The sequence below is a fragment of the Trichechus manatus genome, unplaced genomic scaffold (genome assembly GCF_000243295.1).
Source record: "Trichechus manatus latirostris isolate Lorelei unplaced genomic scaffold, TriManLat1.0 scaffold00009, whole genome shotgun sequence".
NCBI classification, from domain to species: Eukaryota; Metazoa; Chordata; class Mammalia; order Sirenia; family Trichechidae; genus Trichechus; species Trichechus manatus.
Window position 1 is genome coordinate 20,172,348 of NW_004443945.1, and position 22,318 is coordinate 20,194,665.

General features: G+C 40.9%; 1 protein-coding gene across 3 annotated transcripts in view; it reads right to left on the reverse strand.

Moving 5' to 3' along the window:
• Positions 1 to 3,328: 3,328 nt before the first annotated feature.
• MATN2 (matrilin 2) overlaps positions 3,329 to 22,318 on the reverse strand; it is a 188,091-nt gene continuing 169,101 nt past the window's right edge. The window contains exons 10-18 of one of the 3 annotated variants that reach the window (XM_004370750.2): positions 20,971 to 21,093; positions 18,928 to 19,050; positions 15,958 to 16,080; positions 10,428 to 10,841; positions 7,797 to 7,949; positions 6,585 to 6,656; positions 6,135 to 6,269; positions 5,667 to 5,765; positions 3,329 to 3,939 (exon numbers count right to left, since the gene is read on the reverse strand). In XM_004370750.2, the coding sequence (XP_004370807.1) occupies positions 3,884 to 3,939; positions 5,667 to 5,765; positions 6,135 to 6,269; positions 6,585 to 6,656; positions 7,797 to 7,949; positions 10,428 to 10,841; positions 15,958 to 16,080; positions 18,928 to 19,050; positions 20,971 to 21,093 (1,298 nt within the window). In that variant the 3' untranslated portion in view covers positions 3,329 to 3,883. The remainder of the gene's footprint in view (positions 3,940 to 5,666; positions 5,766 to 6,134; positions 6,270 to 6,584; positions 6,657 to 7,796; positions 7,950 to 10,427; positions 10,842 to 15,957; positions 16,081 to 18,927; positions 19,051 to 20,970; positions 21,094 to 22,318) is intronic. The other 2 variants (XM_004370748.2, XM_004370749.1) reach the window with 2 other exon arrangements.

Sequence of the window (22,318 nt, forward strand, 5' to 3'; positions counted from 1 at the left end):
GAGAAAAGGAGTTTCAAGCTAGCAGATAGGAAACATGCATTGTGGCCTGAGACAGCTGTAATGAAGTGCCATTAAAGTGCTGTCAGTGTTCAGAGGAGACAGTGCCACTGGCCAGGAAGATGAAGGAAGGTCTAAGGTGGAATTTTTATTTTTTTCCCGCATATAAAAATTCATACATAATTGTTATGTAACTCGGATTTTTCTCCCCACATTGTGACAGCACACTCCTCCCTTCCACCTGATTCCTCATGTCCGTTCAACGAGCTCCTAACCCTCTCTGCCTTCCCATCTCACCTCCAGACAGAAGCTGCCCGTTTAGTCTCTTGTATCTATTTGAACTAAGATGTACACTCCTCACGAGTATCACTGTATGTCTCACAGTCCAGTCCAATCCCTGTCTGAAGAGTTGGCCTCAGAAATTGTTTTAGTTCAGGGCTGATAGGGAATCGGGGGGCCATGCTCTCCAGGGTTCCTCCAGTCTCAGACCATTAAGTCTGGTCTTCTTAGTAGAATTTGAGTTCTGCACCCCACCTTTCTCCTGCTCCATGAGGGACTCTCTCTTGTGTTCCGTTAGGACGGTCATTGGTAGCCAGGCACCATCTAGTTCTGGTCTCAGGCTGATGAAGTCTCTGGTTTATGTGGCCCTTTCTCTCTCTTGGGCTAATACTTTCCTTGTGTCCTTGTTGTTCTTCATTCCCCTTTACTCCAGGTGGTTGGGACCAATCGATGCATCTTAGATGGCCGCTTGCAAGCTTTTAAGACCCCAGATGGCACTCTAAGGTGGAATTTTTAAATGTTCTTTTCTGAATCTTAATTAGAGTAAAGTATTTGGCTGGGTAGCTCTGATGTGCAGGGGATTTGCAGGAAGTTCAGGCCAGTAGGTATTGGACTTATTCCATACTTAACACTGAAATACTTGGTAGGCCTGGAGATAGGAAAAAGTCCCAAAGAAGAGGTTGGATATTGTGAAGTGTATTAAGAATTGCCATCAGTATGGTTTGGTGACAGGAACAAAAGGGCTACAGAGAAGAAACCAAACTTCAGGCTGTTCATGAATATAAATAACTACAGTGGTTGAATTTGACCATTGGGAAGAGCATAGTGTTCTTGGAAAACAGTTCTCTCTGATCTGCTGTCTCCCAGCTCTTAGTTCCTGTGCTCCATCAGTGGCAGCTCTCTCTCAGACTTGTCGCTCCTGCCTGCAGTGGCATCTTGTTTCTTCCTCCCTCCCTTTGCCCTTCTTACCCCTACTTGCTCTGATGGCAAGCCCAGCATCTTTTTGCAGTCTAGATTAGGTGTCTGAGTTACCACAGAACCTTTTTGAGGGCATTAATCCCATCAGCCTCACTAAAGTTCTAGAGGGAAAGAACTTTTATTAAAAACTAGAGTGAACAATGACTTCAGGGTTTAAACATTTACTTAATACTCTTACTGATGTCCAGAATTTATCTTGTTGACAGTAGGTCTTGAACATCTTGTGCATTTACTGTTACTACCTCATGCCTGGTTGTTTCAAAAAGTAGAGGTGGGAATCTGCAAAAGTACTTTTCTCGGGTAAGGTGAGCAAAGAATTGATTCTGTCCCTTCACTCAGCAAACACTTACCTAAAGTACCATCTTTGTGCCAGGTACTCGGCTTCAAAGAATACAAATAGTTGAAATATTTACTGAGCATTTAAAATGTTTCAGATACTTTACTAAGCAGTGTACATATTAACCCATTCAATCCTCTCAACTGATATAAATGAGGAAATCAAGGCATGGGAGTGCACGTAAGTGATGACACTGGAATGTAAAGCCCTTATGTCAGAGATGTACAGGTGGCAGAAAGAAAGAGAATGAACTATTTCAAATTTTAGACAATCCTCAAATGAAATCTTGGCTTAATCTACAAATTTTGATGGCTTGTTTGGAGACCCTTTGTTTCTCCTGAAGATGCTTTCCCCAAGTTGGAAGAAAGCTTATTAGTTACAATGAATGTAGGCCTTTTTTTTTTTGGGAGCCACTAGAGGGAGCCTGGACATAACAGAACCTGAAGTAGAATTTGCTTCCACTGAAAGTACACAGGCAAAAGTGATGGCAACGCAGGTCAGTGCTTTAAATACTTCCTAATGGAAACGTAGACTAAGTTGAATGGATGACTCAAATAAAAATGTAAGTTCAATTTAATTTTTTACATAGCAACTTTTATACCTGGACAAAGGATCAGATGATTTTCAGATGAGATTGAGGCCTAAGAGATGTTCTTCCCACTGTGTCACACTGCCTTTTAGGAAGACATTCTGATAAAACGTGTTGAAATATTTAAACATAGCTGGAAGCTTATACAAGGTGTTTGTTGTGAAGCATCATTTGGACCCCAAAATAGAGTGGCTTCCATGGGAAGGATGTCATTTTGGGTATCTTGTCTTATTGTCGTGTGTCTTGCTGCTTAAAGTGCTTCCCTGAGCTCATTGTGCCATTCATGTATTAATAATATTTTTCAAGTTTACTTGTTTTTAAGAAACACCTTTAATGATGCAGTTGAAGTCCCGTTTGACCCTGTATTCGCACTTCCTTTCCCAGGGACAGCCACTATTTTGGTGTATATCCTTAAAGACCATTTCCTGTTCTTAAATGTACATGTTTATGTGTCTACAATTTCTAGCAATGTTTGTGTTTTTTAAAAATTTTACAGAAATGATAATGCTGAACATATTCTGTCATTAGCTTTTTTAATTCATTGTTATGAGTTCTACCATGCACACACGTAGATTTAATGCATTCCTTTAAATGTAGAGGAGTACTGTGGTATGGAGTGCACCAGTTTTATCAGTTCTGATAATTAGGTTGTTACTTTTACATATTCTATTAACCTTCCTATACAGGTATCCTCCCATCTATGTGCTAAAGTCTTCTAGGTAAGATATCTGTAAGTGCAGCTCTTAGAGGGTTGTGTGTATTTTCACTTGTAGTAGGTAATAGCAGATTGTTCTCCAGAAAGACTACCAATTTCCACATTTTTACCAGTACTAGTCAAACATACTAATTTTTGCTAAGCTGATGGGTGATACCCAAAAAAATCCCATTGCCATTGAGTTGATTCCGACTCCGAGTGACCCTATAGGACAGAGTAGAACTGCCCCATAGGGTTTCCAAGGCTGTAATCTTCATGGAAGCAGACGGCTGCATCTTTCTCCCTTGGAGTGGCTGGTGGGTTCGAATCGCCAGCCTTTTGGTTTAGGCAGCCGAGCGCTTAACCACTGTGTCACCAGGGCTCCTGACGTGTGATAAATGGTATTGTATTAACTTGAATTTTCCTGAATACCCATGAGAGCATCTTTTCATATGTGTATAAGCCATTTCTCTTGTATACATATCTTGTTGAGAATTTTACACAAAATACCATTCTCTGAAGTGTGAATTTTAATACTGTGTAAAAAAAAAATCCAACTTCTTATACAAGTACATACGTCTTACAATTTTATGCATACATCCATATACATACATCAAGGTAAAGCCCAGTACAAAAAATAGCTTTTCCTATGGCCAGTGTTCTACAGAAGTAAGACTGCAAACGTTATTTTGTAATCAAATGAGATGGCAATACTCTAATGCAGGAAGGGGCAGAAGCAAATCATGTCCACAGTGTATTACAAAATACCTTGCATAGCTTATTTATTCTCACTTGGTGAACTCTGTAAGTTTCTTTCTCTGAATAAATTTATACAAATTAGTGTCTACTTTTTGTCTTTGTTCCGTACCAAACCAGCTTTTTCAGTACTAGTTGTGCTTGCTTCACAACATTACAGACATAATGATAGCCTGAGCTTTGGGGCTCTGAGCTGCTTTTCTTGTAATCCTTGAAACAATGACAAATACAAAGAACAAAGCATTTCCAATCTTCATCTATATCTCAGGCGATTTTCCAGGGCTTCCATTCTCTGTGTCATTTCTTCTAGTAAATCTCAGATTAAGGAAAAAGAATTGGAATTGCCTACTTTTATTTACATTCAAATGCAAGTTGATAGATCTACGTAAAAATTTAACTGTTTTGAAAAATAAAAGGCTTTGCTTTTTTCCATTTCAGTCAAGTTATTTTAAAACCCTGGCATGTAAGTTTAGAGTAACTCATTTAACATCTGCTAATAAATGCTTATATTTCAGGTTAAGTACTTTTTAAACATTATCAAAAGTCAAATAGCTCAGTTTGAACTTTCTTTTTTTCTAATATTTTAATTCCACTGCACACCCCTGTTCCTTGTACATTAGTTTGTCATAGCACACCTTCAGGAGCCAGCACTGATAAGGTTGGGAATGTGAAGAGAAGGAAAGGATTAGGCCTTGAAAAGTGAGATGAAGTCAGACGAAGGGAGATGGGACCAGATTAGGCCAAGGAGTAGCAGCCTTGACTTCTGACCTATGTTCCTATGCATTCCTTAGTGTCTTGTGAAGTGCCTCTGTGAAGTAGAGATAATCTTCCGGAGGTGCGGGTGATAAAGGGAGAGGAGAGGGGCACTAGGATAAGCATTTGTCTCCCTCTCTAAACTGAATACCCTCCACCTGCCCCCTTGGTAGCAGAATGAAAGCCCAGCTTCTATGATCTATATTAACCAGTGTAGGAAAGATTATTTTATTGGAAAAAAAAGCAAACCCCTTGCCATCAAGTCAATTCTGACTCATTGCAACCCTGCAGGACAAAGAACTGCCCCATAGGGTTTCCAAGGCTGTAATCTTTACGGAAGCAGACTGCCACATCTTTCTCTCGTGGAGCAGCTGGTGGGTTCCAACCACCGACCTTTCAGTTAGCAGCTGAGTGCTTAACCACTGCACCACCAGGGCTCCCTTATTTAGGGGAGCATACTTCCAGCTTTCAGAAAGGGAATTGATATATGCTGTTGTTCCTCATGTAAACCCCACTGGCACAGAGGAGTTTCAGAATTAAACCTTCCCTATAGATGAGTTGATGCACATTGAGATAGATAGTAGCCAGCTTTAGTAAGCTTACTGTAATTTTAACTTCAGAGCAGTTGGCAGGGTGTTCAATGTGTAGAAGCACTGAATCCTTATTTCTCCATTATCCCAAAGCATTCCTTTTATTTGTAATATTGTTTTAATGAATCATTGGATTCTGCTGTTCCCTCGGTAGAATGTTTCATCTTTTAGAGTGCTGACATAAAAGATCTCTGCTGCCAAAAAAAAGACAAAAACAGTCCTCCAGAAACTACACACAAACTCCAAATGTGACTGCAGTGCTGCTTGGGGCTAAAGGAAAGGTTGGGCACTTAGACTGAGTCTGAAACCTCTTCATTCTACAACATTCTTTGCCTGTTTATACTATACCTTTGATGCACTTCAGGCCTGGTATATACCCTCCCAGCAGAAAGGGGGTTAAATAAGTCTGTTTTTTCCTCTGCTTTGCATGCTGACCCTCCCCAACTGGGCTTATTATTAAACCTCTGCAACAGCAGGTAGCAACTAAGTGTGTGACCCTTGACACTAAATTGTGCCCTTGGCTCTGAAATACCTCTGAGGCTGCTTTTTGAAGTAAAAAGTCTTTCCCAGAGGATTCACTATTCTTGACTTTATGGAAATGACTATTTTTTTTATATACCCACATATAAAATTTGTGAAGTTTTGATAGTATTCTCTGCATTCCATACAGAAGCATAATTTAGAAAAGGATATAGCGCTGAGTTAATTTTCTTACTTCTTCATTTGCAAGGTTCTGGAACATTATAAGGTTTTCACATTTGCATTGATCGTGTTTTTCTTCCAAAAGGCTTCCTGAGAAAGCAGATGGAAAATGTTCACCTCTTATCCACCAGACTTCCCAGACACATAATAACAGGACCGAATCAGCATATAGAGCAAACCATAATGAAATAAATGTTCAACTTTTTCCCTGCAGGCAGATCCAGTAAATACCAGGAAAGGGCTGTGTATGTTTCCAACACTGGAAGTGGCCTTTATTGTGGATTAGGGGGAAGACTACTCAGTTTCTTAAATTTTTTTTTTTTTCCTCATTTTACTTCCTTTCTTCTCTTTTCCTCTATTCTGTTTCTTGGTTTCCCCTTCCTTTCCTCCTTTAAGCTAAATTTGCTGACAAGCTGAAAGGCTGGTATCAAGTTATGGTAATATTTTACTTGGAATTACCTGAAGCTTTTGTCGACTGGGAAAGTTTTTGTGTAGACCGTGAAAGATTGTCTTCTCCAAACAGGTATCTGTGTTGCACTGCAAAATTCGAACAGGAAAGTAGGTCTTGGATATTTATGGTGACTGGCTCAGATTCTGTAAAGAGAAGGAAAACTGAAGTCAAACCTGCCTAACGCTGTTGTAATAAAACAGCCATCGTAGATTAAGGTACTTGTATTTTGAGCACTAGGTACATAGTTTTACTTTAGGAAATACTGTGGCAAAAAGACTATCAGCAGAGATGCTAGTTACTAAGTATGGCTTAAAGCATAGAGTAACTGCTATGTGATCGAGGCAAAAAAAGCCATAGTTAACATAAATCTTACTTTCAATTCTTTACAACTTTATGGAGGGAAGTCATAGTGAAAGCATCTGCTGAAGTTTCTGAAAACACGGCTTTTTAAAATTTACCTGTTGGCTGGTGGACCATCTTTGGCATTTCCCTTGCTGGGGAGTCCTGACTTCCATCAGAGTCTTCCAGAGCTGAGAAGAAAAATAACCAAAAGGACTGACAGTTACCCACATGAATATGTCCTTCAGGAAGCTGTTCTCAGGCCACCTTCCTACCTCCTTGCCATAACCCAGGGTATTTTTAGTTTGGTTTGGCACCACCAAAGATCAAAAAAGCAATCAGTGATAGCAGTAATCCAAGACCACTCTAGGGCAGATCTCTCTAGTAAGAGATGCCTGGACCCCTTAAGTGAGTTGTCTTACTTAAGAATGCCCCCAGAAATGTCATGTCTACAAGGTAGGGCAGGAAAAAAAGTTGTGCAGTGGCAGCAGTTCCACTATAGGCATTTCACCTTGAAGACAAAACAGTATCTACTCACATTAGATAGCTGAAAGGGCTTCCCTCTCCACTTCCCTTCATCTTAGTCTTTCCTTCTAGAGGGGTAAGATACATGACTTAGACTGGAATTTTACTGGTGACTGAACCTGGGACATGAGTAAAAGGAAAAATGAGCTTTGGGCAGAACTTCTGTATGGATGCATGCCCAGCACAAGTAGTGAACTGGAGAAAACAGAAGCAAGGAGAGTTTGTGTCCATAACAACATCTAAGTTCTAAAGGGCAGCCTAATGCTCTGTAAGCAGAAGTAGTCCATGCAGGGCTGGATGAGGCATTCTTAAAAAGTTTCTAACAATGGCTTTGTGAGGACTACTACCCCTTTCCACTCCAATTGAAGGCATACCCTAAAATTGTGCATCAGCTCTCCTGAGAGATATAATGATTGTTTTTTAGTTAAATGATCACTCATACAGGGTTTACGCTGATGTGTCCAAAACATTACACTGATCGGTTTGTGGGAATTCATTGATGGAGCTGTATGTTTATGATACATGCACATTCCTGTATGTACAGTATAATAAATTTTTTAAACAAAAAAAGTTACCACACTGCTTGGCACAGAGAAGTGCTCAAGCACTGTTAGTCATTATTTTTTGGCTTCTCTTCTTCTCTCTTCTGATCCTCTTTCTGTGCCTAGTGTTTTCAGATATTACTGATCTGGCCCACCAAGCAGGCACTTTCTCGAGCACTTTGAAGGTACGGGTTGAGAATTTTTTGTTCAAAAGTTCATGCTGCCCTTTTTGCTAAGGTGTGTTCTAGGCATAAGCTCTAGTACCTTCACATATGCCCTTCTTTAGTTTTTCACTTATCTCGCCCATTGTGCTGAAGTCTTCTGTATAGAAGAGATGCTTGTCTGTGGGCTCAGAGGCAATCTCCTGTAGTTCTTCCTCAATGGCTTTTCCAACCCCAACAGCATACATAGTTATACCTAAGGTGCAGAGCAAATTAAGGTGTTAGAGTTGTGGTCCCAGGGTCTGAAGTTGTGTGCACTATACCCACAGCCAGCTAGATGTTGAGTGGTGTGATATGAGGAGCCCATGTCCACTTCTCTTTTTATTTTTCCACCATTTTTATTTTGACTCTAGGAGAGTTGGGGAGCTAAACCACCAATCTGTTTGCTCAGTTCTGGGCAGGGTCATTTAATCTTCAACTTTCCCTGAATTAGCCTTCAGGATAAGTAGAAAAAAGCACTAACCTTATGGCTTACTACATGGGAATCTTTTCCGGAAGAACTCTAAGAATACGGGCCAATTATGGTTTCTACTACTACAAGGTGCAGGATAGGAACTTTAAGTTGGCCTGGGACCAAGTGAAGCTGCATTCTGCCCACACCTCTTGGAAAGACAGCCTTGTGAGGAGGTGCCAAGCTGAAAAGGAGAATCGGCAGTCCATTGGAAATCCCCAAAGTCAGGAAAAAGATCAAACCTAAGCATCAACTCTGATTTCAAAAGGGATGTGAGGTTGCCTCAAAGGCTTTTCCCAAACAAAATTAGGCTTTTCCCCCATATACTACTCATTTGAAAGTAAAACACCGTAAGAGCTTAAGTTCTGCTTGATTTCCCACATTTTTCAGCACTGATATTCTGGCTAGTTCATTAGATTAGATTTTCAAAAATACACATAAAAAAGGCTCTTTAAGCCAAGGGGCAAGAGTTAATGTCTTGTTCTCAGTCTTTGAAAAGTCAATAGCCAATTTCAGCATATTTGTCTGGGAGCCCAGTGACTTTATACACAACTTCCTAAAAAGGATAACTACTATTTTAAAATTGTGTTAGCTACATATAGGAGAAATTAAATTCATTAGAGGATGTCATTTCAGATAAATCTTGTCGATTCAAGAACCAAATAAACATCTGTTTCTCCTACTACTTGCCTTTGGTTCATTTGTGGAAGTTTGAATAAAGGAAAGGGCAAAGTGGACTGATCTTCATGAGACAAATAAAAGGGCTAACCATGGTCTCCAGAGGCCAGCATACTTCCTCCAATACTGCAGACTAGAAGGGTTTATGAGCTTGACATAACTCTAGCAAGCTGGCCTGGACTAGAAAGAAGTAGAGGAACTGGATTGGAGCAGCCAGTTTTACAGTCCAACCAGATGATTCAGGACAGGAAACTTTGTTTGTGGCTGCCACTCTCTTGGACTAGGGAAAAAGAAGTGAATAGTGAGGTAATACCAATAAAATTACTTCCTTCACAAAGAGAGTGACTGAATGTCAACGTGAACCAGTCTTCTTGTGATGAGGCATGGAATTCATCGGTGGGATTGCTAGTACTTTCATTCCTTTGTTCATTCACTCACCAAGTCTTTGTCAGGCACTTACTATGTGCCAGGCCTGATGTAGGCACGAGTTCATAAAGTCTTGGATGAGGTGCTTGTCTGTGCATACCCTTTTCCCCTTATAAAACCAGCTGCCATCGAGTCTATTCTGACTCATGGTGACCCCATGGGTGTCAGAGTAGAACTGTGCTCCATAAGGTTTTCAATGGCTGAGTTTTCAGAAGTAGATTGCCAAGCCTTTCTTCCAAGGCATCTCTAGATGGATTGGAACTGCCAACCTTTTGGTTAGCAGCCAAACATATTAACTGTTTATACTACCAAGGGGCTCCTTTCCCCTTATAGGACCTGCTAAAGCAGTGTGCCCTGCACAAGCACTTGAAGAAAGTAGCTTTCAAACAGACTGCTTCACAGCCTCAAGTTTTCTTATCTCCCCAAGGAATCCAGAGGTGTCACCATACACTGTTTCTACCAACCATCCTAGGTTTCTGGCTTCCTTTTGCCAAGGGCCTACTCCTCTGCTGCACTTCACATCTGCACAACTATTGGCCCTCAAGTGTCTCCCTGCATTACACACGGGGTCAGGAAAACCTCAGAGAAAAGGCTGAGCTTTACTGAGCCACAAGTGTTTAGAGTCAATCTCTTCCAACATTTTGATTTTCTCAGAAGTTAAATTTTCCTTCTGCAAACATAAAAGTATTCTCTATCCTAAGGCTATTGTGCTTTCAGAGTACTCACTTGAAGTATTGGTTTTTTTAAAGAAAAGAATCAGTAGAAGTTCCCACCAGGAATGATTCTAAAGCAACCTGACCAGTGTTTGGGAACTGTTGGGAGTGTATTTATCTGTGGTTCAATAGCATGAGCAAGACTGAGTCTCTACACTGGTGGTCACGCTCTGGCTAGCAAATCACAGTAGATGATTACCCAGGTGTGGTCTGTGTGTGGACTAACCACTCTGCAAGACTTTCTAAGGCCTCTAGGTGGCAGTTCAGTAAAGGTGTATAAGGGTGATTGACAGGAAGCCTTTCCTCACTTGCTAAAGAATCTCACCCTGCTGGCCAGCTGTGGCTCCTAAGTTTTTAAGAAACCAGAATGTTTAGTGATATAAACCACAGCTCCATCCCATATTACCATTGGTCTTGGCTTTACTGGCCCACTCGGAGACGTCGTCTTGAGCCCGTCCGTCGGTGAACACGATGACCACTCTAGGCACCCGTGTGGAGAGAGGCCTGGCCCCTTCTACTTCGGTAAAACTTCTCTCAAACATGTGTTTCAGGGCCAGCCCCGTCATAGAGCCCTTGCCCATGTATTTCATGTGGGCCACGGCTTTTTTCATGTCTCTGGCCGAGTTGAAGCTTCTCAGGGTGAACTCTGTGCGAACCTGCGTTGAGTACTGGAGCAGCCCCACTCGAGCAGCTTTGGGGGAAATTGCCAAGGAATCTATAATTCCAGTGACAAACTGCTTCACGATCTCAAAATTCTCTTCTCCAAGGCTCTTGGATCCATCAATCACAAAGACCAGGTCAATTGGGCCTTCATTACATCCTACGGGAACAAAAGGGAAGTTGAGATGCTAAATAATAAAAAATGACTATGCATAAGAATAAAAGAAAATCATGCTTCAATTGGAGGCATAACCACTTTGAAGAACCACCTTTGTTCTTCTTTAGATAATACACAGGACAGATAAGAAAGAGGTGTGGGGAGGGTCGTGAGCAACAATAATTTCACTTTTGCCTCTATGTTTGGCATGTCAAATTGATAAAAATTGTATTTTTCACAAGCAAAAACACATAGCAGATGTGCAAACTATCTAGGAAACCAGGTGTATGCTGTACCTTGGTCACTGCCAGCCAGGTCTCAGAAGGACTGTATGCAGAGTATACTGAAGGGCCTGAAAACACTCAAAAGATTCCTATGACTTTACTCCAGGAGGGCAACATGACCCCAGTGCTGGCATCTGGCAGAAAATGGAGACAGATTCTTAAAATTCAGCTCAGTCATCACATCTTCCAAGGAGCTTCCCTCGTAACTCTAAGCTTGTATTAGTTACTCTGTGTGCGCCTACCACTCCTGATTCCTTCAATAGCAATTTACTTATTGAGCACCCGCTTTGTGTAAGGCAGTGGGCACAGCAGGATTGCAATTGTGACCAAGACAAAATCTCCAACACCAAGTTGCTCACAGTCTAGTGACCTACTCTATGTAGTACACACTCCACACTGTACAGTAATTGTTTAATTACTTCTGTCTGATCTGATTCCGATAGGTCACAGCCTTGAAAACCCCGTGGAACAGTTCTACCCTGCACACACGGGGTCGCCATGAGTCAGAATCAAGTCAACAGCAACTAATAACAACAACAACCTCCTCTAGTCTGCGAGTCCCTCCTTGGCAGGGACTGTGTCTATTTCATTCATGTACCCCCAATCTCTGGCCCACAATAGGTGTTCAATAAATGTTGAAAGAATACATGAATGAGGTGTCCATTGATTAGCACACCTGTAAGTACCTTACTGACCTATTTTAAAACTCCATAAGGAATTATCACTGTGAATTCTTTATCTACCCTGAAAGCTTCTCAGGCAACTCAGATGGTTGTCAGTAAAAGCCAGATAAAAGCTTTATGCAAATACTACAGAAATCTGGGTGTGAAGGGACTTTTTGTTATTTAGGACCACATAAGAAAAAGTTACAAATCTCAAACTGATGATCTCCTTTCAAATACAGTCTACAGCAAGAGATATAACGTTCTTTTTTATATATCAAGCAGCTATCTAATCTTTGAAAATGAAGCACAACAATACACACACACAAGATTTCCATGCCTGGACTGTGTAACATGCTAATATAATTGTGTGTGTACGTGTTGGGGGGGGGTGTTGGGTTCTTTTCTTTCTCCTTTAAATGCTTCTCCTCATTACCCAACTATTGATCCTTTATTAGTGAAAGAGGAAAAGGCCAATTCTGAGCTTCATTTACATTCATAGCTTGTTCTCAAATCAACCAAAAAAAGGCTCTCAGGTGGCATGCGTGTGGCTCTCCAACAGATTTCAGAAATAGTGGAATAATTTTCCAGTGAGTCTGTTTTCTCCTCTTCCCCTTATATCCTTTTGCTTTCAAAACAAAACCAGCACTTGCAGCCTCCACACACAGAGAGGCACAGGAGGCTTCTCCAGGAAACAAGAAGTCCAGGTGGAGTGGAAGAGCTGAGAAGTGCCCAGACATTTCCTTTCAGGCCGGAGGAAGAGCAGCCTACTTGCTGGTTGTTTGCAGGAGGTTCCTCCTAACTTTTCTTGGGCATCTTCTTTTTGGTAGTTAAGCTGAACAGACTTGAACGGAGCTGTGATTTGCTTTCAGAACTTAATTTTCACAGAGTTCCAGAATTTCGGCGTTGGACAAGACCTTTAGAAGTCATCTATCTAGTCCAGCTCTCTGATGACTGCATCCTCTTTACAACATCCCATCCAGTGGCCATTCAGCCTGGGCCCGAACACTTCTACTGATGAGGAACTCATTAACTGACCACAAAAGCAGTTGTCCTATCTTTGGGCAGCTCTGCTGGTGGTGATTATAATGGCTATCACCTGTTGAGCACTTAGTATGTGCCAGCACTGGGCAAAGCAACTTTAAATACAAGATCTCATTTATTCTTCATGATGATCCTGTGAGCTATTATCCTCACTTCATAGATGAGGAAATCAAGACTCTGAGAGGTTAAACAATCTGTACAAGGTCACACAGCAGTACAAGCCAGGGTTCAAATCCAGGTCTGTCTGATCTGGAGCCCGTGCTCTTCTAGTTAATCACACAGCTTCCCAGTTAGAAAGCGTCTTTGTCCTGGTGCTGCACTGTAGCTTCTCCTCAGTGTCCTTTCTTTCCGTGGGGTCATATAAATCAAGACTAATAATTGAGGTGACAGCCATTTTGATATTTGAATGGCACCTCAAGTCTACTTTTTCTACAAAGATCCACATTTCCTTCCTTTATTTCTCACCTAATGTAGTACTAAACGTCCTCACCCCAATGTTTATTCTCTCTAAATCTTGTCTGTCTCTATCCTTTTCCTTTAATTATTTTTTCCGTTAAAAATTTTGTAGTAAAATATAGATGACAAAAATTTGCCATTTTAGTCATTTTAAAGTATACAATACAGTGACATTAAATACATTCAGAATAACATTTTTAAACACATAGAATTAAATGCATAGGGTTGCAAAGGAAACCAATTATCTTGAAATGCAGCTATCAAAATGTTAACAAATAAATTTGTGATATACTGATAGATGCATTTATTAACCCATTAATTAATTAGCAAGAGCCAATGGTGGGTCTGATGGTGACCATCATTTCCCACAGAGATGAGTGCAGACTCCTGTTTGAGCTGCCTTGATTCTCTTTAATTTTTATTTTCTAAAAAATAATGCACATGAATAAAATTCGAACATTAAAAAAGGGTATATGTGTACCTATGTGTATGCATATATATACACATGTATGTGTGCGTGTGTGTGTATATATATATATATATATATATATATATATACACAGAGCCCTGGTGGTGCAGTGGTTGAGAGCTAGGCTGCTAACCAAAAGGTCAGCAGTTGGAATCCACCAGTGGCTCCTTGGAAACCCTATGGGGCAGTTCTAATCTGTCCTGTAGCGTCTCTGTGAGTTGGAATCAACGCAACAGCAATGGGTTTATATATACATATATATATAAAGAGAGAGAGAGAGAGAGAATGTATATGTTAGAGAAAGCTTTTTACAAAATACACCAGTGGTTAACTGTTGTGGGTTGAATTGTGTCCCTCTAAAAGATATGTTGAAGTCCTAACCCTCAGTACTTGTAAATATGACCTTATTTGGAAATAGAGTCTTTGCAAATGTAATCAAGTTAAGATGAAGTCATCAGGGTGGCCCTAATACAATATAACTGGTGTCCTTACAAGAAGAGGAGAAGAGAACACAGACACAGAAAGAACATCATGTGACAACAAAGGCTGAGACTGGAGTGATGTATCTACAAGCCAAGGGATGCAAAGCACTGCCAGCAACACCAGAAGTTAAGAACAGACTCTCTCCTAGAACCTTCAGGCAGAGCATGGCCCTACCAACGCCTTGATTTAGGACTCCTAGCCTCCAGAACTGTGAGAGAATAAATTGTGTTGTTTTAAACCACCCAGTTTGTGGTAATTTGTTATGGCAGCCCTGGGAAACTAATACAGTAATCAACTATACAAATCATTCAGCACTATCATGGATTGAACTGTGTCCCCCCAAAATATATGTCAACTTGGTTAGGCCACGATTCTCAGTGTTGTGTGATTGTCCTCCATTTTGCATTTGTAATTTTATGTTAAAGAGGATTAGGGTGGGATTGTAACACCCTTACCCAGGTCACACCCCTGATCCAATGTAAAGGGAGTTTCCCTGGGGTGTGGCCTGCACCACCTTTTACCTCTCAAGGATATAAAGGAAAGGCAAGCGAGCAGAGAGGGGGGACCTCGTACCACCAAGAAAGCAGTGCCGAGAGCAGAGCCCATCCTTTGGACCCAGGGTCCCTGTGCAGAGAAGCTCCTAGTCTGGGGGAAGATTAATGAGAAGGCCGACAGAGACAGAAAGCCTTCCCCTGGAGCTGACACCCTGATTTGGACTTTCAGCCTACTTTACTGTGAGGAAATAAATTTCTCTTTGTTAAAGCCATCCACTTGTGGTATTTCTGTTATAGCAGCACAAGATGATTAAGACAAGCATCCTGCTTTTCTCACCTAAAATATTTGGGGGATAATTCCATAACAGTACGTCTAGAGCCACTTCATTCTTTTAACAGCTGCATAGTATTCTATTGCATAGATGTACTATAATTTATTTAACCAATCTCTTATGGATGGACATTTAGCTTGTTTCCATTTTTTGCTGCGACCAATAATGGTACACAAAAATATCCTTGCTACGTGGCTTTGTGCATACATGCACACATCTGTAGTATAAACTCTTAGAAGTGGAACCGCATTTAAAGCACTGCCAAATTGCCTTCCCAAGGGTTGGACCAATTCAAACACCCGATGATAATTTATAATTGCCTGTTACAACATACCGTTGCCAAGATAAGGAATCATCAAACTTTTTGATCTCTGATAACTGATAAGTTAAAAAATGTATATTGTAGCTTTAATTTCTTATTCTACATCCCCCCCCCCTTTTTTTTTCCTTTGTGGCTTCTGTTTCATGTAAGAGTCTTCTCTACTCTGAGATTATAAAATAATTCTCTCAAGATTCCTTCCGCTGCTTTTGTGGTTTTACATTTTTTTGTTTAAACCCTTAATCCATCTCTTTTCCTGAAGTGCAATGCCCAGAACTGAATGTAATTCTCCAGCACAGAGTACAGCACAATCCTTAACTCCCTCATTCCAGACAGTCTTATTCAGCGGAAGATGACTCTAGCCTTTTTGCTGATAATGAACTTACTGTCAACTAAAACCAACAGTTTTTGTCACAGGTGCTGCAGTTAAGCTCTCTCTTCCCCATCCTGTACTTAACCCATACTCATTTATACTTACAGGAGAAACAGAGGGGAGGATTTGTTCCCTGAAAACACACCAAAAAGCAGTTGCTCCAAAAGGAAATCAAAGTAGAGAGCCAAGATCAGATCACTTACTCTTGCACCGTCTTCCATCCTCAGCTAGAACAAATCCCTGCGAGCATTTGCAGATGTATGAATTGCCATTATTAACACAAGTGTGTTCGCAGCCATGGTGGGTCGATTTGCAGACATCCTTCCCTGAGAAAAATGTAGGGAGTTGAACAATCCCACCGGTATAGAAATGAGCTGGACTGGATAGTCATGTAAAGAGAGCTCATGGAAGTAATACATTTTAAAAAAGGCATCTCTGTTCAAACTTCCTTTATAAGATTTTGTTTTATGGTCTAATACTCAGGATAGGCCACGATAAGGGGAAAACTCCTCCAGAAAGCTCTAACTTCCGCAAGCCCGAATGGTTAGATGGTTGATACAGTCTCCTGGATTTATTATTATTTTTGGAATTGTTGAATATGTTTTGGGTTCTGATTTTCCTAAGCTGCTGATCTTTTTTCCACAGACATCCCAAACACAGTGGCGTCACTAGGGTTGGTGTCACCCAGTGTGGTAACTCATGGTGTCACCCTCTCCCCACCATGGACCTCCTCTGGTACAGGGCCCCGTAGAATCCTTAGTAATTTTTTTTTGTTCTAATGTTACTCATAAATTGAAATTCCCATATATCACTCCTTCTTTTCCTTTAATTACTACTTCATTCTCAAAAAAGTTATTGATATAGGTTCATAAATACTAATTACCACAATATTGTAGCTAAAACACCAGAAAATTTGACAAAATCAGCAACTGTAAAAACATAGGCAGCAACAGAAACAACAGCATGTGCTTGTAGCGCAGGCAGACAAATCCATGTGATTTGAAGCAGCATTGTAGTTGGGTAATAGTAACAGCTCTGACTGGAGTGCATTAGAAGGTTCAAAAAATAAATTAGCATAGAGTTTCAGTCTTGTAGGTAGATTGATACATGTAGGCTGTGCTTATGAAAAATGTTTCTGTTGTTATAACTACAGAGATTTTTTATAAAAAATAATAAATTTCTGCTGAAACACTGCACAAAAATTTTACAGACAGTCATTTTGGTGACATCTCCTCTGACAGTGTCCCCTGGTGTGGTCCACATTCCCTGCACCTCCCTAGTGATGCCACTGCCCAAACACTCCAGTTTTTATTGTCTAATGAACATTACTCATGTGTGAGGTACTTTAAACTCTTCAAAGCAGTTATAGCCCTTAATACTCACAACATTCTGTCAGAGGAGGAAGGCAGGGGTAATTATACCCAATTTATAAATGAAGAAACAGACCCTCAAGAACTTTCACTGAGTTGGCCAAGGTCATCTAGCAAGCTGATGACACAGCTGAGGCACAATGTCTCCTGAATATTGACTCTGTGCTCTTTCCTCCTCCACACTGCGAAGGCCTAGGTTCTTTTCGGTCATTAGCTCTCTAAAAGGAGAAGCTTCCTACAAAACTGGAAGCAATGACTACAGATCCATCTGGGAAGTTAAGAATGGTGGAATGTGATTCAGCAATCAAATTCCACAGGCTGAAGTTATGCCTTGAGCAATAAATGTGTTGAATGAATAAATGCTCTGTGTGTGTGTGTGTGTGTGTGTGTGTGTGTGTGTGGTGTTTATAGAAATAAAAGCATGAACAAACTACTCAGGCTGATATAATGGGCAGAATTGTAGATGTGGTCTCCACAGAAGGGACACCCCAGTGTGAAGGCAAAATGTAGAATTGTTTTTTTAAATAATATATTATTGTGTTTTTGGTGGAAGTTTACACAGCCAATTAGGTTCCCATTTGACAATTTCTATACAAATTATTCAGTGAAAGCATAGAATTGTGCAGGGCATGCTGCAGAGTCAGGCTATGGTGCCACAGCCAGCCATGGCGCCAGCTGTCCAAACAGAACTCCTGGCTAAGGGTAGGAGGCCCTCTTCTTGGTAGAAGAATGAGGGCAGAGAGTTCCATCCAACTTAGCTTTGTTAACATGCAGAGTGCCTCTGTTATCTCAAAGAAGTTTGTGAGCAAATTGCCCAAAATCAACCTCAAAAGCAAATGGATTTATTTTGCCTTAATTGAAAAAGGGCCACTTTACCAGCCAGGGCAGCATGTGACAAAGCCAAGCAGACAATGTCAAAACCCCCAAAACGTAGGGAGTAAGAGCCAGAATCTCACAGAGGAGAAAAAACCCTGCCTGTTCTAATGTCCACCTCACTGAGCTAGTGTGCCCACATCTCTCTCTTCCTTTGGGTACCACATATCTTTTATCAAAAACCAGTATTATCCTTGAGTTGCCTTCCAACTAAATTCTCAGAGTCTGTTCTGAGTGACCTACACAAGCAAATAATGGAAAGAATGGATAAATTAAACCACACAGAAAATCACTTCAGCTCCTCTCTCTTCCTCTACCCCTACTTATAAGGTCTGCCAAAAAGAAAAAGCATTGTAATTATCCTTTTTCAGACCTTGTAGTGAATGCTGGCAGAGATTCTAATTCAGTCCAACGACTAGCCAGGCACTGTGCTAGGCACTGGGAATCCACATGTCTATCAGGAAAGGGCCAACACCTCCCTGCCACCCTCTCAAAAAAAAATTATTCTAGTTGCTGTTGAGTTGATCTGACTCATGGCAACCCCATGTGTTTCAGAGTAGAGCTGTGCTCTACAGGGTTTTCAATGACTGTGACTTTTGAGAAGTAGATCAGCAGGCTTTTCTTCTGAGGCACTACCGGGGGGATTCAAACCACCAACCTTTTGGTTAGTAGCTGAGCACTTAATTGTTTGTGCCACCCAAGGACTCCTCCGCTAAGAGAAAATGAAAAGAAGCGAAGAGCCTGACAACCCCAGCACCTCAACTGAGAAATTCCTGAAGAACTAGGAGTTGACTGATCTAATCCCTAGCAAAACACTTTCAGAGCACCAAAGGTAGGACCTTCTATTTGTGACATTAGTAATAAGGAAATATTTCAAAGATTAAATGAAGTTCTAGAACAATTTGGGCCCCACAGATGGAGGCTACTTACTTCTGCAGTGTTTCCCATCCTCAGTGAGCCGGAATCCTTCCAAGCACTTGCAGACGTAGGAGTCATCACTGTTCACACAAATGTGTTCACAGCCATGGTCTACGGCTTGGCAGACATCTTGCCCTGAGGACAGTGGAGCAAGTTAAAAAAAGTTTTACCAACATAAATTTTACATGGGCTTCATCTTGGAGGGTCCATACATTTCAGCCACTGGACTCTAGTACCACATGAGCTCAGTGATATATGGGGCAAAAAGTAAAATTGAGGATGAAGTGCATCTAATTCGGGCTAACTCTTCAAACTCTTCTCATGACCGTCAGCATCATCATTCACCACCTACTTCAGTGTCTTATAAAAATGAAATCCATCATCAGCCTTCTGCATGCAGAGTCTTTGATACTGAAGTGGAAACACTATTGGGATGATTACTTAGGAGATTAAACATCAATTTAGATTAGCGGAACTGAAATCTAATTTTGGCTTTGTCCTTGACATAATATATGACTGAGGAGAATCACTTAATCTCTTGGAGTCTCAGCTTTCCTGTTTGAAGAATGAGAGTAGTAATTCCAGTTACCCATCTTCTCTTGAAATAGTGTCAACATGAGTTGCTCTTTGCAACGTGCTTTGAGAAGCTTGAGAAATAGATGGCTGATAGGGATGAAAGTCATTTGCTCAGGGCTACACACTCCCCTTTGATTATACAGAGATGTGTCTTGAGTTTTGCACTGGCTGTGTACTCTGAGGATGCTTGTGGAAGGCAGGCTTGTCCTGGTCCCATCTAGGAAGTTTTCTTTATGAAACGTAAGAATGGCTTCACTATAAAGTGGTCTCCACGAGGGATTTGTACCACCACAATATTATTAAAGATAAGTAAACAGAGGCTCAGAGAACTTAAGCAACGTTCCCAGCGAGTAAATGACAAAGGCAGACTTTGAAATCTTGGGTTTCAGATTGTATATCTCTCTACTAGAGCATACTGCTAAAACCATTGTTTCTTGCTACAGAGCATAAATTACCAACTTCAGTTGTGGCTCTGGCATTGATTTTTTTTGTTTGTTTGTTTGTTTGCTTGCTTTTTTTCTTTTTCTTTTTAAATAGACTTTACTTACTAGAACAGTTTGATTTACAGAAAAATTAAGAAGACAGTACAGAGTTTCCATAAACACCCGACCTAGTTTCCTCTATTATTAACATCTTATATTAGTATGATATATTTGATATAATTAATGAACCAATATTGATACATTATTAACAACTAAAGTCATAGTTTATTTAGATTTCCTTAGTTTTTACCCAATGTCCTTTTTTAAAAAATTTGTTCCAAGAACCCATCCAAGATCACACACAACAGTTTTTTTTAATTGTACTTTAGATGAAGGTTTACAAAGCAAATTTGTTTCTTATTAAACAATTAATACACATACTGTTTTGTGACATTGGTTGCCAACCCCATGACATGTCAACACTCTCCCCTTCTTGACCTTCGGTTCCCTGTTACCAGCTTTCCTGTTCCCTCCTGCCTTCTTGTCCTTGCCCCTGGGCTGGTGTGCCCATTTAGTCTTGTTTTGTTTTATGGGCCTGTCTCATCTTTGGCTGAAGGGGGAAGCTCAGGAGTGACTTCAGTACTGAGTTAAAAGGATGTCCAGTGGCCATACTCTCCGGGTTTCTCTGGTCTGTCAGACCAGAAAGTCGGGTCTTTTTTTGATGATCACACACAACATTTAGTTGTCATGTGGTATTGGCTTTTGAGAGTAACTGATTTATTCTCCTAAGGAGCCCTAGGGGAGCACTGGTTAAGCGTTTGGCTGCTAACTAAAGGTCGGTGGTTTGAACCCACCAGCCACTTCATTGGAGAAAAATGTAGCAGTCTGCTCCCATAAAGATCACAGTGTAATGATTACAGCCTTGGAAACCCTATGGGGCAGTTCTATGAGTCAGAATCGACTCGACGGAAATGGGGCTTTTGGACTCACTCTCAGGATGGTGAATTTCATGCAGCACTAATCACAGTAATGTGAGCTAACTCCAATAAAAACTTACATCTGCAAGTTTTCCCATCTTCACGGAGGATGTACCCTTCAAAGCACTGGCACACACAAGAGTCTCCACTGCTTACACATGAGTGTTCACAACCATGGTCCCCCAGAGAACAAGAGTCTAATTCTGAGAAACAAATTGGGATTATAGAAACAGAGAGAGAAAAATGATTCATACATCAGTGATTTATTCAATCTTTAAAAACAATTCAGACACCTTAAATTAAAACAGTACCTTATCCTGTATTACACATTTCAGAATAGAAAACAAGTCTATGAGCAAAAATTCTTAATATATAAAGAACACATACAAATAAAACAATATAATCAACTCCATAAGGAAAAAGAAAATGAACAAAAGACAGATAATTCACAAAGGGAGAGATAGAAATAACCTATTAGAAAAAAGTTCAACTTCACTGGTTATCATATAACTACAAAATCAACTTATCTACATACCTATTTATGTATGTATGTGTGTGTATATTATACTTAGGTAATCCGTTCATTCATTTATTCATTCAGTCAATAAATATTTACTGAGTCCCTACTAGGGACTGTTCTAGGCTCTGGGGATATAACAGTAAGTTTCTGCTTTTGTGACTCTTACATTTGGGAGGGTGGTGAGTCGAAGACAAACAATAGACAAAGAAATACATAAATTGTCAGGTGGGAAAAAGTGCTACGGAGAAAATCAAAGCCAGATAAAGGGGAGAGAGGGTGCCTCTGTTCGGGGTTGGGGAGGGAGGGCTTGTTATTTTACATCCTGCAGCCAGATAAGGAACACCTGAGCAGAGACCCGAAGAAATAGAGGAAATGAGTGTGTGGTATTTGGGGAAAGAACATTACTGGCAAGGAAGAACCAAAAAACCCAAAACAAACCTGTTACTGTGGAGTAGATTCCAACTCATGGTAACCCCATGTGTTACAGAGTAGAACTGAGCTCCATAAGGCTGTAATCTTTATGAAAGTAGATTGCCAGGTCTTTCTTCCATGGCACCATTGGGTGAGTTCAAACTACCAACCTTTTAGGTTAGCAGTGGAGCACACACCATTTGTGCCACCCAGGAACCTCAAGGAAGATCAGTATTTGCAAACTCCAGAGGTAAGAGCATGCTTAGCATGTGTCAGGAAGGAGGTCAGTGTGATGGAGCCACCAGGAGTGGGGCAGGAGATAAAGTCAGTGAGGTCGGCAGGGCCAGGTTACGTGGGGATCACAGGCAGGGTCAGCTCTGCATGGGAAGAGGAGCCACTGGAGGGTTCTAGCAGTGGATGCTAGTTTTGCTCTGCACTGACTGTGCAGAGGGCTGTAAGAAGCCTACTGCAAGAACCCTGGGGGCTCAGACCAGGGT